This window comes from Arachis stenosperma, chromosome 8 (assembly GCF_014773155.1).
Source record: "Arachis stenosperma cultivar V10309 chromosome 8, arast.V10309.gnm1.PFL2, whole genome shotgun sequence".
Lineage (NCBI taxonomy): Eukaryota > Viridiplantae > Streptophyta > Magnoliopsida > Fabales > Fabaceae > Arachis > Arachis stenosperma.
The window spans coordinates 46753667-46766566 of NC_080384.1; the positions used below are offsets into that span (position 1 = coordinate 46753667).

At 32.2% G+C, this 12900-nt stretch overlaps 2 protein-coding genes across 2 annotated transcripts; both read right to left on the minus strand.

The window, feature by feature from the left end:
* Nucleotides 1–397: 397 nt before the first annotated feature.
* Nucleotides 398–6367, minus strand: LOC130943548 (uncharacterized). Its single transcript, XM_057871470.1, has 6 exons — nucleotides 5764–6367; nucleotides 5292–5390; nucleotides 4383–4560; nucleotides 2503–2600; nucleotides 1285–1346; nucleotides 398–849 (listed from the first exon to the last, which is right to left on the minus strand). Exons 1-6 carry the CDS (start codon nucleotides 6199–6201, stop codon nucleotides 732–734), a joined length of 993 nt encoding a protein of 330 aa, XP_057727453.1. The 5' UTR covers nucleotides 6202–6367; the 3' UTR covers nucleotides 398–731.
* Nucleotides 6368–7086: 719 nt separating this feature from the next.
* LOC130946615 (O-fucosyltransferase 20-like) lies at nucleotides 7087–9841 on the minus strand. Its single transcript, XM_057875417.1, has 6 exons — nucleotides 9045–9841; nucleotides 8602–8767; nucleotides 8378–8467; nucleotides 8015–8298; nucleotides 7670–7928; nucleotides 7087–7591 (listed from the first exon to the last, which is right to left on the minus strand). Exons 1-6 carry the CDS (start codon nucleotides 9764–9766, stop codon nucleotides 7355–7357), a joined length of 1758 nt encoding a protein of 585 aa, XP_057731400.1. The 5' UTR covers nucleotides 9767–9841; the 3' UTR covers nucleotides 7087–7354.
* Nucleotides 9842–12900: the final 3059 nt, after the last annotated feature.

Consider the following 12900-nt stretch of genomic DNA (forward strand, 5'->3'; position numbering starts at 1 on the left):
CTTCACTGGGACTGAGTCTTTGAGCATTTTAGATCTCTCTACTCTCTCTTTTGACATTAGGATTCTCTTTTTTCCTCTCTCTCCTTCGGTTCTTCCCTCTTCCATTGGCACTAGAATTCTATCTTTCAAATCTTTAATACGGTTTAATAATATAAAATATCATCGATCAAAATCATTAATTTATTTTATACATTTTTTCCTAATTTAATAAACTTTTTAACCGTTTATACAATTATAAAATTGGATAATGTAATAACTTCTATTTCAAAAATGTTAACATTTAACAATACGTAATGAGTTATCATGTAATATTAAATCCTTTTATTTTGTAATAAATATTAAATAGTTGGCATATATTTTGTTTTTTTATATAAAAAAACAAACAAACAATAAATAAATAAATTATTGACATCAAATTTGATCAATCTAATGTTGACACAAACTACAAAGTACCATATCATACTACGTCCATGTTCAAACGATTTCATTTTATTCCGTTTCTCCATACAAAAACATCGATGCTAAAAACTGATCTACAAGTTATATAAAAAATACGAAGGCCAGAGTGATTCACGGGATCTTGAAAGTGCTAACGTAGTAGAATAACTGAAAACTCTTCCATTTTGGGATGGTGGAGGATGCTATTTTACAATTTGCATCAACCAGGTCATTCTTTAACCTTTTGGAAACGCAGAACAGTAACATGATTTGTATCAAGAGGAATCATCAAATTAGACATCACCGGAATCTTCTGAATCTGAAACATCACCAGAATCAATCATCTTCTCAAGTGCATCCATACTGCCATGATCAGAGACGGTATGTATCCGGAGTTTATCGGCATCTTCACTGAGAAAAGAAAGGAAAACCAAGGAACAATATTAGATCATATTTAATAGGTGTTTCGAGTTCAATTTTATTGCAGATCCTGTGTGCATGGAAAAATGCTGAAATAAATTTATGCAAAATGCTGATAGAAATACCAAGTTCACTAAGAAATATTTAAGATAAAAAACAAAAAGAAAAAGAAATAAAAAGTAATAAGCATGGTTTTAATTTGCAGTCTACAACCGCAATGCAATGCCAACTGCATCACATTGCAGCGGCGACTGTGGCTGTTTCACATATGTTTTCGCCCAATTTTCCACAATGCAGTCCAACCACAATTTACAACCACGGTTAGAAGTAATATGTTACACAATGGCTCTTCGCACTTTGTAATTCAATAAGTTTTTACTAGTTATGACGCAAAAGACCCGTAACATTTAAGCATGTAAAACATACTCTGTAACTCCGAAGATTTCCTTGACGACTAAGGAGCTATCTCTTGAACAGAACTCCGGCAGCTGGAACGAATAACAAAACTAATTCAATAAATTCATAACCCAACAAAACATACAAAATTACAAGTATGAATATTAGATATTAAGATATTATGGAATAAAGTATTAGAAAACTTCAGACAAACAATTACATTATCCTCAAGTTGAAATTTGACAATATATACCCAAGAATATTTACATAGCCAGAAAATTTTGACTCAATTTCACTAGAAGTTGTCAATAATAAGGATTTCTTGTTGAATAAATCAAAGGGGATGAGGAGACCACTCATCCATCTAATAGTCATTAACAATGCAAACTCATTCTTGCTAAAATTCTATGACTAGAGTTTGGCCAATCTAAATAGAAGATAATGAGCCAACACCAGCAGGTTGAAAATGAAGTCTCTTTGAAAGATACAACCTCTTCTTTATCAACCTCTACTTATTGGGCTATCCTGACATCTATGATATCTACTCTTTTCTCCGAGACTCTTTTAGGTGCCTATATCTGGCAACTTTAAAGCTACTCTACTGCACAAAACCACTTCCTTGTATGACAGTCTGCATGTCTCGTGTATTATAAGTTTACAACAAAAACTAATGAGCAGAATAATCAAATAGAGGAATGTATAAAGAGCCAAATTTAATATATATATATATATATATATATATATATATATATATATATATATATATATATATATATATATTACTGAACAATTGTAAGTAAACCTCAGTATTATTGGGACCTAATAATTGTTGAACAAGTAATTGTTCATCATTATTTATTTGTGATCTCTCTTTTTTCTTGTTCTTAACCTAAATAACTGAATATATAAATTATCGAAGGAATTGTTTACATTTTTTCATGTTTGGTTTCCTTATTCAGTTACAAGTAGGACTTTGGTATTGGTATTGGTATTAGTATATATGGGGGTAAGTGCTTTTTATTTTGTATCTGATCAGAGATCACCATCAATAATTCAATATAAATGAGAACATCATTTTGAGTGTCTATCCTCTCTTTCCTTCTTCCCCACCTCAACCCTTAACTTTAAGGTCATGGAACCAATGTAAAGGTCAGTGCCCAATAGTACAAGGGAACATTGGAACTGAACACTAATCAAATTTTATGCACAGCAAACTAAATTTATATCAAATTGACTGTGCAGACTTACCTCAGATAGATAGAAGACCTTTCCAAAGAGGGCTTGTACTGCTAATTTTCTCTTGAAACCCCTTTCAGTATAGCCTGCTTTCTCCATCACAACAGGACCTAAAAATAATTCAAATGTAATGTAAGTAGAGAACAGATATAATTATGTCCTAACATAGAACAATGTAAGCATCTGTTTTTTCTGACTTTCAAGGTTGCTATTATTTCAAAGCATGTAAGATTTGAATACAAATTTAAGAATAGTGGCAAACCTGTTTCAGAAGAAAACAAGGGTATGTTTAAAACCCAAATATTCTACTTACTGAAAAACAGAAATGTGGATTATAGAATTGTAACTTCATATTAATATTTTTTTCAAATTTGAAGTCCAGATCATGCTTCAAAAAACCAGATAGCAAGGTTATAATAAAGGATGAGAAATGGAATACTAAAGCCACTACAAGTCTACCACTAATTATCAAAATATAGTTGCACTAAAGAATCACTTCATAGAACCAAATTGTCGTATGTTGAAAATTACACCCATAAAAATTAATAAAAGTGAACTTAAACTGCAGATAGGTTTGACTAAGCAGGACTAGAGCTGGGCCTACCTCAGTTAGGCACAATAGAAAGTGATCCTTTTTTCATGATTCAAGCTTGGCTCACTCCAAGCTTACAATTTACTTGAGCTCAATCAACTAAGTTTCACCAATTTAGACCTCTAGGCTCAATGACCTGAGCTCGTTAAAAATGATCCTAGTTGATTGAATAACCGGTCATGAGGCAAGCCCTGAGCAACTAACAAGCCACTTGAACTCATTGCAAACCCCAGATACAGTAGACTCATGCAAAAATTCATTTTGGTTTTAAATTAACATCAACCAGATTAAGTGCAGCCAAATGCTCACTGAATTAATTATATTAAGAGTAGTGATGGAATTTCTGGCTAAGAGGAAAGCTTATTTATATATCTAGGGATGTGTATAATATTTTACTCAAAAATCAGTCACGTAATTCCTATTAAAAGATATTCAAATCTATGATATATAAATTATCTTCAGCAACAAAAAAAATTATAATTTTATTCAATAATGTTTATTAAGTTAATGTTTATGCAGGAGGATAATAGGAAAATGGGCTGGTGAGGAATTGGCCAAGGTTACGTGAGTTTATGCAAAGAGAAAGAATGATGCATCAAGAGATAAAGAGGGAAATGAAATGCATAAAGCAGCGGATGCCATGGCAGTTTGGGAGTTGGAGAGTGACTGAATAAACATGCAGCAGAAACCAAGAGATTAAATAATGATGGAGGTGAAAGCAGTGTCAAAGCAGATCTGGAACTCAATTCGGTGACTTAAGCCATAATGAGATAAGCGAGAGTAATGCAAGGAACAACAGAAGGCTTATGTGGTCAACTAGTTAATGAAACTTATAAACTAATGGCCAGAACCAGTTTCAACAAGTAATTTGGCAAGAACCCAAAATAGATGTGGAGAGCCCAGTATTTATCTTTGGGCAGAAGGCCAGTCATACCTTACAGCAAACAAATCAAAGCGAAATTCACACTATCAAATAAAATTTCTCCGAATTATTTTATGAGCTAGTTACTTAAACATCTTACAAGTAACATCTAAATGTCAAAAAGCCCAGAAGGTAATTAAGAATTTTAATTTATGTTTTTGCACTTCCAGCATTTAAAATCTTTCAAATTAAGCCCATAGAATCAAGCTACCAGTGAGTGGTTTTGTAGTTTAAACTTTCAAACACTCATAGGTTCAAGATATTTTACATCCACTATACTTAAACATAATACGATTGGATTTTGGAATCATGTATATCCATGCTACCAAGCACTAAGACTACTCAAAAAAATATTGTCAAATGTTGAGAATGTATTACCTTTATCTTGCACAATTCGTCGTGAAATTTCATTCAGAATCTCAGCAACTTGTGAATCATTTAACATAGAAGCACTCCTTAACTGAATTAAATCAGCTACCATGTCAGGGTTGAATGGTTTTTCATTCAAAGCATACCGGATATACTTGCGCAAAATTTCTTCCAGATCAAAACCTGTCTGAATACAAATTCACAGTTGTTACATTAAATCAAATGATACATATACACTAGCACATATATCATGGGAAACCAGTAAACAAAAAATTGGTTCAAAATGTTTCCCATCAAGAAAACAGAATTCCAAATATTCCTTGATTCACAAAGATTTAATATCCTTTAGTTAGAGAAACTGCAAACCTAACAGTATACCATATAAGAAAATGTTTCCCCTAATACCTTTTTCTGCTTAACAAGTTAAACATCAAAGCATCATAAAATTCTATATTTTTAGTCTTTTCTAAATGACAAGTTTTGGTACGTTTTCTTCCACATGATTCTTATTATTTTGTAAAGCAAAAAAATGATACCAACTGCAGTGTAGCACATATTCTAGGCACCATATGAAGACATGACACAGCCACAAAAACACACCAAAATCTAGAATAAATAGTAGAATAGACTAGCATTGTGGGTATGTGATATGTCAACTTTACAATTTAACATGTCAAGTCAACCACACTTCATCTGCGAAGCAAATCCAAAGATAACATGATTATTCAAAATTTCAATAAGTAGTAATTACTCATTGTTATAGCTTGCCACAGTCCCAAATTTTAGTAAGTCAACCAATTATTTCCAACCCCCCCCCCCCCCCCTCTCTCTCTCTCAAAAAAAAAAAAAAAAGATTTCATTATATGAAAGTACCACTATAACAGTGTTGAGCATGATGATTCCCTATAAGTATCTCACCTTACTCTCAAGTTCCTTGAGTGCAACAATGTTGACTTGATCTCTTCCTTTCTGAAATAACTCATCAAGTGACTTGCATAGTGTTGCATTTTTCCCAACCTGAAACGGAAGTAGATATATAATTTCCAAATTGCCAACAAACAATGATACTTCTAAGCAAAGAGATGAAGTAAAATAGAGCTTAAGAGAAATGAAATGGTTAGTGAGCAAATAGATTATTTTCAATTCTATCAAACCTTCATGTCTTGTTAATAGAAACAACAATAAAGTGGAATAATAACTCTACTCCTACGCCTCCATTCCACTCTCTCAATCCCCATTTCATTCCACTCAGTTATATACCATCAATTCAATCCTAGATTGGGGACTCACCCATAAGTAACAATGAATTCACGTTGACGATTAAGGGTCAACGCGAATTCCACTTGTTTGGAGCAGAGAATAAGTGAAAGGAGAAAAGCAAATGACAAACCAGTCTGCGGCGTTTGGCCTTGGGAGAAGTGAACCTCTTAACGGTCTTAACAAAAGCAATGACAAAAGTGATGCCGGCGTAGGCAAGGGGAACGGCGAGGATCCAAGGCAGTGATGTGGGGCCCACACGAGGACCAGGCAAGGCTTGCGTAACGGACCCGGTGAACTCCACCAGGTCCAGCGCCTTCTCCTGAATCCACGGCAGTTCTTCCTCTACTTCCACCTCCTCCACCTCCTCCTCCTTCTTCTTGCCTCCCTCCTTCGGGGCGTTCGACGCCGACGCCGATGCCGCTGAAGAAAACAAGAATCGTTGGCGGTTGAGTCTAGTAGATGGGAAAGGCAAAGAAGAAACAGACGTAGAAGTAGTGGGGAAGGGATTGTTGGGAGTGGGTGGGAGAAGAAGCTTGGAAGCGGAGAGAGAAGAAGAAGTGAAAACCATTGCTGGTTCGGTTCGGTTGCCGGCCAAGCTTACTGGTTTTCACTATTCAGTTTGTAGTGCTGCTTTCGGCTTGCATTTAACAGAGACGGAGGGGTTTCTGATAAATTTTAGGGGAAGCACACTTAAACCCTTTGCAAATCATTTCCCCACACAATTTTCACATCTCATTAACTCATGACTAAAGGTATGGATTTAGTAGCTGACTTTAGTTTTGATTTATTATAGTATAGTTTTTTTTTTGTACACTCATTTTTTTTTACATGAATATTTATTATTTTTATTCTTATGATAATATATAATTAAATATACATGTAAATTTTTTTTGTCTATAATAATTTAAAATAAATAAATTATTTTTTGATAAAAACTAGTTTTCATATGAAGTTGATAATTGAGAGTCATTGGATAATAATTTAATCAAACATGTGATTATCTAACGATTCTTAACTAACAACTTCACATGAAAATAACTATTCTTATTTGAGTAAAATATAAGTGTTAGCTTTCAACTTATGATAAAGATGAATACAGTTAAAAACATACTTATGACATTTGTCAAATTTATAAGATTAATATTCAAATATATTTTTAAGATATATTTTATTTTTCAAATTATTTATGAAAAATTTTGTTAATCATATTAGTCTCTAGAAAGAAATATAATCATAAGTTAAACTAGTCATTTTGTCTATTAAATGATGATGTGTCATGTTATTTATGTTAATTATCACAAGTCATAATGTATCACAAAATGGTTAGTCGATGTGTTTATGATTATAAGTGGTAGAACAATTATTTTAATTTGCATGTAGAATCCCTCTTTTCTAATTTGCATCTGCTGAATTAATTTGTAGCAACATAAAGATAATTTGATGATCAAGTAACTAGAAATAATACAAAATCAATTATGTGTACAAGACTTTAAAATTGTAGTATTACAAAAGAATCAGAAAGAACAAAGAGTCCCGTGTATATATCCTATACAAACTCTGTATGAAGAATCAAAGAATGAATCTGTTGTCATGTATACTACTATTTTACATTTTTACAAAGACTGTATGAAGAATCAAAGATGAATCTGCTCCTATCACTCTAACAGAAATCTACATTGCCTGCGATACAAATCAGTATATTTCTTCATCAAAAATGGAACTCAAGAACGAGAGCGCGACCGGGATCCATTGCACATGCACTCCGGGACAGGATACTTGGTGACATCCCGGCCGGCCTTGCTCGTCCTGAGTTCCGGCTGGCCTAAAGAGTCCTGATGCAATCCCTTGACAATCTTGTTGAACTCGGCTTCCGGAAGGGAAGAATTCAGAAAATAAGGTAGCATTTGTCTCTTGTTTGGAGTTATATATTTCTTGTGCCCTGCATAGGCTCTGTGACCCTGAAAACATTTAACAACAAAGTTTAGAACCTAGAATTTGCAAAGTGACACAAACTATGTTTGGACTTGTTATCATACCTGAATTGCATGGCCCATGTTTCCTCCATGAGACGGCATGAAAACGTCGCTCTTCTCGCAGACAATGTAATCTATTGCAGCCATTAGAGAAGCTTTGTTCTTGAAAGGTTCTAGTTCGCCCGGCAAGGCAAGATCTGCCTTGCTGTAAAAATGCTGAAACTCATTGATTAATGGATACAAGGCTTCTTTTCCACCCAATGGTTCTCCTCCAGCCCAATAAATTCTAGTATTTTTCGGAGCACCTAGAGCTTTAAGCAACCTATAGAAAGAAAAAAGAATTAGAAAATGATGTTATGGTGATTCTTAGAAGAGCATACAGATTGTGTAAATTTGTAATGTATGTACCTGGTAACCTCTACAGCATTCAAAGGGCATAGGCCAGCTAGCTTCCTTTCATGGTAAGTCATATTTGATCTTGCTGTCAAGAGCTTGGGCCGTTGAATCCGCTCATTATTTACAATCTCATCATACTTAGGACTCAGACCAGGTAGACAACCAGTCCTCACCCAAACATCCTTCTCCATCCGAAGATGAAGCGCAAGGTACGGTCCCTTGCTCTTCATTCTCTCTGCAATCTTGTTACCTAGTTCCAGGACTGGCTTTGCAAATCTTAATGCATTAAAAGCAACCTGAAAGGAAAGGTGGAAGGAACATTTAGAATCTGCAATTTGTTTTGTTTTCCAATGAACAAAATAGACTTTGCAATACCTTGCATCGAAGCTTCTGAAGATCAGAAGGAAGATCCTTTGACAGCCTTGAATCCAAGCCACGTAGAAGTAACACGCCTTCTCTGTTGAGCTGCACAAGACAACAATCATTCAATCCATGTCAAGATAACCATCAACACATAACATGTTGCATTTATTCACATTGGATACATTGATTAACTTTGTTCAAAGAAAAGTATATGTGAAGAACATTGCAAGTCTTACCCTTTTGAGATAGCGTGCGCGAATCCAACTAGGAGTGACATGAAGGGGAGGGCTCCCCTCCACTGGCTTTGTCATCAGGTGTGTCGATGGCAAGGCCGAAACCACATGCACATCATTGGCCAGAACTCTCTTGAAGTGCTCCAAGTCAAATATATCAGCAAATTCACTGCAACCAAAATAAACACACAAACAAGGAAACACCATTAGTTAAAGAAAACTCTCTTCTAACATTGGCAAATAAGAAGTAAATCAAATCGAAGCTCAATACTCGGACCAGATCAAATAGATGAAGCTAGCTATCAATATTCAATCTAACCAGTGAACTCATATAAAGATCTAACACCTTGTTATTTCTATGCATAGTACCATTTTTTAATACTCATTCAAATTGTAGAAAATTGCTACCAAAGAGTAAACAGAAGTAATGAATTTTTCTATTTTACCTTTCATCACCCCAAATGACATTGACCTGCAAAATAGGAACAACCAAAGAAGCACCAAGGATTCTAGCAATGACAACAGCATCAACAATCTGGTTCCTCTGCTGATTCATCCCACCAGAAACCACAACCATTAGATACTTCCTTCTCTCCTTCACAACACCTTCACTTGCCATTCTATAATCCCTACTGAATTCCAAGCATGGCTTGTACCCTAACCCATTTGGTTGCTTCCAAAACTCACTCTTCTCAACAACCTCTTCACCATCAACATTAGACCCTCTTGCTTGTAACTGCACATTAGAAACCACAGTATGTGACTGAGACAAAGAATTAGTAGCAGCATTAAAGACCCCTTCTTTCTCAGCATTATGAACTGATTCATCAACCTTAGAAACAGCTCCAAGTTTTGATTTTGATTGCAATTGGGAGTGTTGGTGTTGTTGTGGGAGAGAAATGGAACATGGGTAAGGGGAAAAGGGGATGTCAACGTCGAATCCGAACTTGATCATGCCGAATAAGCCAATGAAGAAGAGTGTGGAGAAGAAGAGTCTTGGGCTGGTGAAGTTGAAGTTGAAGAACTTGTTCATGGAGGTTGGTCTTGAAGAAGATTTCTTGGGGGATTCAAGGAGAGATTGCAATGAAGAAGATGAAATGGAGTTGATGATCTGAGATGGAACGGAGATGTAGGATAACTTCTTGGCTTTGTTCTTGGAGTTGGCCATTGTTGAAAGAAACTTGCTTCTTGTTTGTTGAATGGTTCTGTTTTATTCCAAAAAGACCAATTGAGTTGTGTTGTAGAAAAATAAAAGGCGGCGGGAGGGAGAGTCTTTAAGCTTTTGATTTTGAGTTTTGATGTGGACTTGAACGCGTTTATAATCAAATAGGGACAGTTTGGTGGGACTTTGGCAACTCATGCTTTTTTTTTGTGATATATGGAAGCATGATGATTAATTGACTTTTGGTTACTCGTTTTGTAAGTGGGATTTCTTTAACGTGTTGTTTATTTATTTATTACATCTTGCATTTTCCGTGTCTCTACTGTAGGCTTTCTACCTCCTAAATCACTAATATAAAATTGAATTTGGTTAACAAATCTTCTCCAGTCTCAGTTTGTTTTTAGGAGCAGTGGTTGATATTGAAATTGAGTATTGTGTCTAGTGATTAGAGATGGTAGGAGACTGATATTTTTAGGGGTAAAAGATTTTTATATTTTTATGTGTTTTAAGATGCTTTTCTAAAGACATTTATTAAAAACATTGAAAATTTTAACCTTGATATTTTTAATATTTAATACATTAGTTAATTCCTAAGAAACTTGGTAACATAAGGGTTGTAAAATATTTTTTAGGGAGATAGACATGCTGAAATGGTAATGTTTTTGTGTTTTTAATATATTAATAATATAAAAAATAATCTTCTTCCAACTATAAATGTTTCTTTTAGCAAGACTCTTAGTAAAAAACTAAAAAAAAAATTTCCTTATCCTAAGTATAAATTATTACCATTCATGACCGTCTCTTGAAATATTGATGCCATATAATGAAATACTAATTGTTTTCCCATTACTGATGTATTTATCTATAACATTCTTTTAATTTCCAAATGAAGAAGATACTAAATGTTATATATATATATATATATATATATATATATATATATTCTTTAAAATAGTATTATTATTCAAATTTTACAAATGAAAATATTTATTTTCTTACTATTAAAAATTAAGGATTTAGCTAAAGACTTAAATATTATTGTCCTGAAAATCGGTTGAAAGATTTAAAACAGAAAATTTTGACTCTTCTAATGCTGTTAATTCTTTGAAGACTTAAAATTTTATAATTTCTATTAAATATTTATATTTGTGGTATTATTTAGCTTTGATTAATATGTGCCCTTTAAAAAATGAAAAAACTTTTATATTTTATATTTTAATATACTTTAAAAATATTAATAATAATATTTTTTTTAGTTTTCTTGGCCTATATTTTAAAGACATATTTAAATTAATTTCATTTTTAATAAGTATTCTTAATAAAATATATTTATTAGTGACCAATATATTATAACTTAAATGACATTTTTTTTTCTCGCCTAAAAATCTAACTCACTCCTAATTTTAGAGAAGAAAAAAAAACACATTTATTGATGTATCACATATGAAAAATTAGATAGATAGAGTAGTACCATAGATTCCCAAATCCCAATTACAAAACATATTTTTTGGCTCATTCAAGGTATAATGGTGAACGTGTTAAAGCAATTGAATTTTGCAACAGGAGCATATGAGAGAAGAGAAACTTCTTTTCTATATGTTCTTCTACAATATAAAAACATTTTTTTATCACCATTACCACTTTTCCAATTACTTTTAATATTAAAAATAAAAATATAAAAACATATACATAAAAACTAACATTTTTTAAAGGAAAATTATAATATGGCAAGCCGAAATTCTAAACGGATTGACTACGGTAACCCTAATTTGTGCAGCAGCAATACACACATTTCCAGCTACAGCTAATAATGCCGCTTCTATTAATGGATTCTTGCTAAATCCCAGCTGGCAATGGCATGGACCAATCAACCAGTAGTAATATAATAATATTTTAATCAATCCAATATTAAAATCAATTATCAAATTAATTATTAATTTAAAATATTTACTAAAATATAAATTAATATTAAAAATTAATAAAATAATATATATATATTTATACATAAATATTAATAATTAATTTTTAGTATATATAATATTTTTATATTTTAATAGTTTTTGAATAAATAAATAAAATACGATATGTATATTAAAAAATAATTATTAAATTAATTACTATATATTTATATATATATATTATTTTATATTTCGATATATGTTTTATTCGAATTAAAATTGATTTTTTATATATACATAAGATGATTAAATAAACTTGTATACTTAATATTTATTCAACTATCATAATTAAAATAAAAATATTATTTAAAAATTAATTTATGTTATTGACACATATTTTGAATTATGATTCTCTCCCATTCATATAAAATGTTTAGTTATAATTGCATTATGGAGATATAAATTAAAAAAGTAAACTGAATAAATATGACTCTCTCTTTCTCTCTCTAAATAAATTAAATTAGTATATAAAATTATTCTTACTAATACTTCTGTTTTGTAATATAAATTAAATTTTTAAATGAATATTTATTTTGGTCCAAGTAAAATTTTAAATCAAACCCTTATTTCAAGTTGAATAAATTATCATTTTGTTTTGAGAACAAAATATTAAGAGTTTAACAATTAAATTTTTTTTATATCTTTTATTTGAGCAATGCTAGGGGCCAGCAACATTTGTGATTGGTACTTTGGTAGCCATTAACTAGCCATCAATGATGATTTGATGGTGTGAGATTTCATCCAATGACTCACCTTTCTCTCTGCTAGTTACATGCTGGCCAAACAGCAATAAAATTGCTGGCCCCTAGATTTTTTCCTTTTATTTTTATTCACTTATCCATCTGTTGAATAGACATTAAAAAAATAATTTACTTTTTTAAACTATATAAATACTAAAATGATAAGATTATTCTAGAAATAAAATGACTATAATTTTATTCTCCTACTTTTAATATAAATCATGGATATCATATAAATTTTTAAATATTTTATCTATCCCAAGTGGGGAATGGGGATCCATTGGCGATATGACTGCCCTTGTCTTAGAACTTGGATTGGCATTTCTTTATTACAATGGGATATACATTTTTCTTTTTCAGAGGCAAATATGGGTGTGAGATTGTAATTAGAAGGAGGATACCGTAATTGGTTGATGTGGTTCATGTCGAAGGGATAGAATGG

Bases quoted from the DNA above. Each gene is read 5' to 3' on its own strand.
- LOC130943548 (XM_057871470.1), bottom strand. From the start codon at position 6,201: ATGGTTTTCACTTCTTCTTCTCTCTCCGCTTCCAAGCTTCTTCTCCCA. The intron at 4,561-5,291 runs GTGAGATACTTA...ATTTGTATTCAG, and splicing joins TCAAGGAACTTGAGAGTAAG to ACAGGTTTTGATCTGGAAGA. The intron at 2,601-4,382 runs GTAATACATTCT...AATTATTTTTAG, and splicing joins ACGAATTGTGCAAGATAAAG to GTCCTGTTGTGATGGAGAAA.
- LOC130946615 (XM_057875417.1), bottom strand. From the start codon at position 9,766: ATGGCCAACTCCAAGAACAAAGCCAAGAAGTTATCCTACATCTCCGTT. The intron at 8,468-8,601 runs GTAAGACTTGCA...TGTCTTGTGCAG, and splicing joins GCGCACGCTATCTCAAAAGG to CTCAACAGAGAAGGCGTGTT. The intron at 7,929-8,014 runs GTACATACATTA...TTCTTTCTATAG, and splicing joins AATGCTGTAGAGGTTACCAG to GTTGCTTAAAGCTCTAGGTG.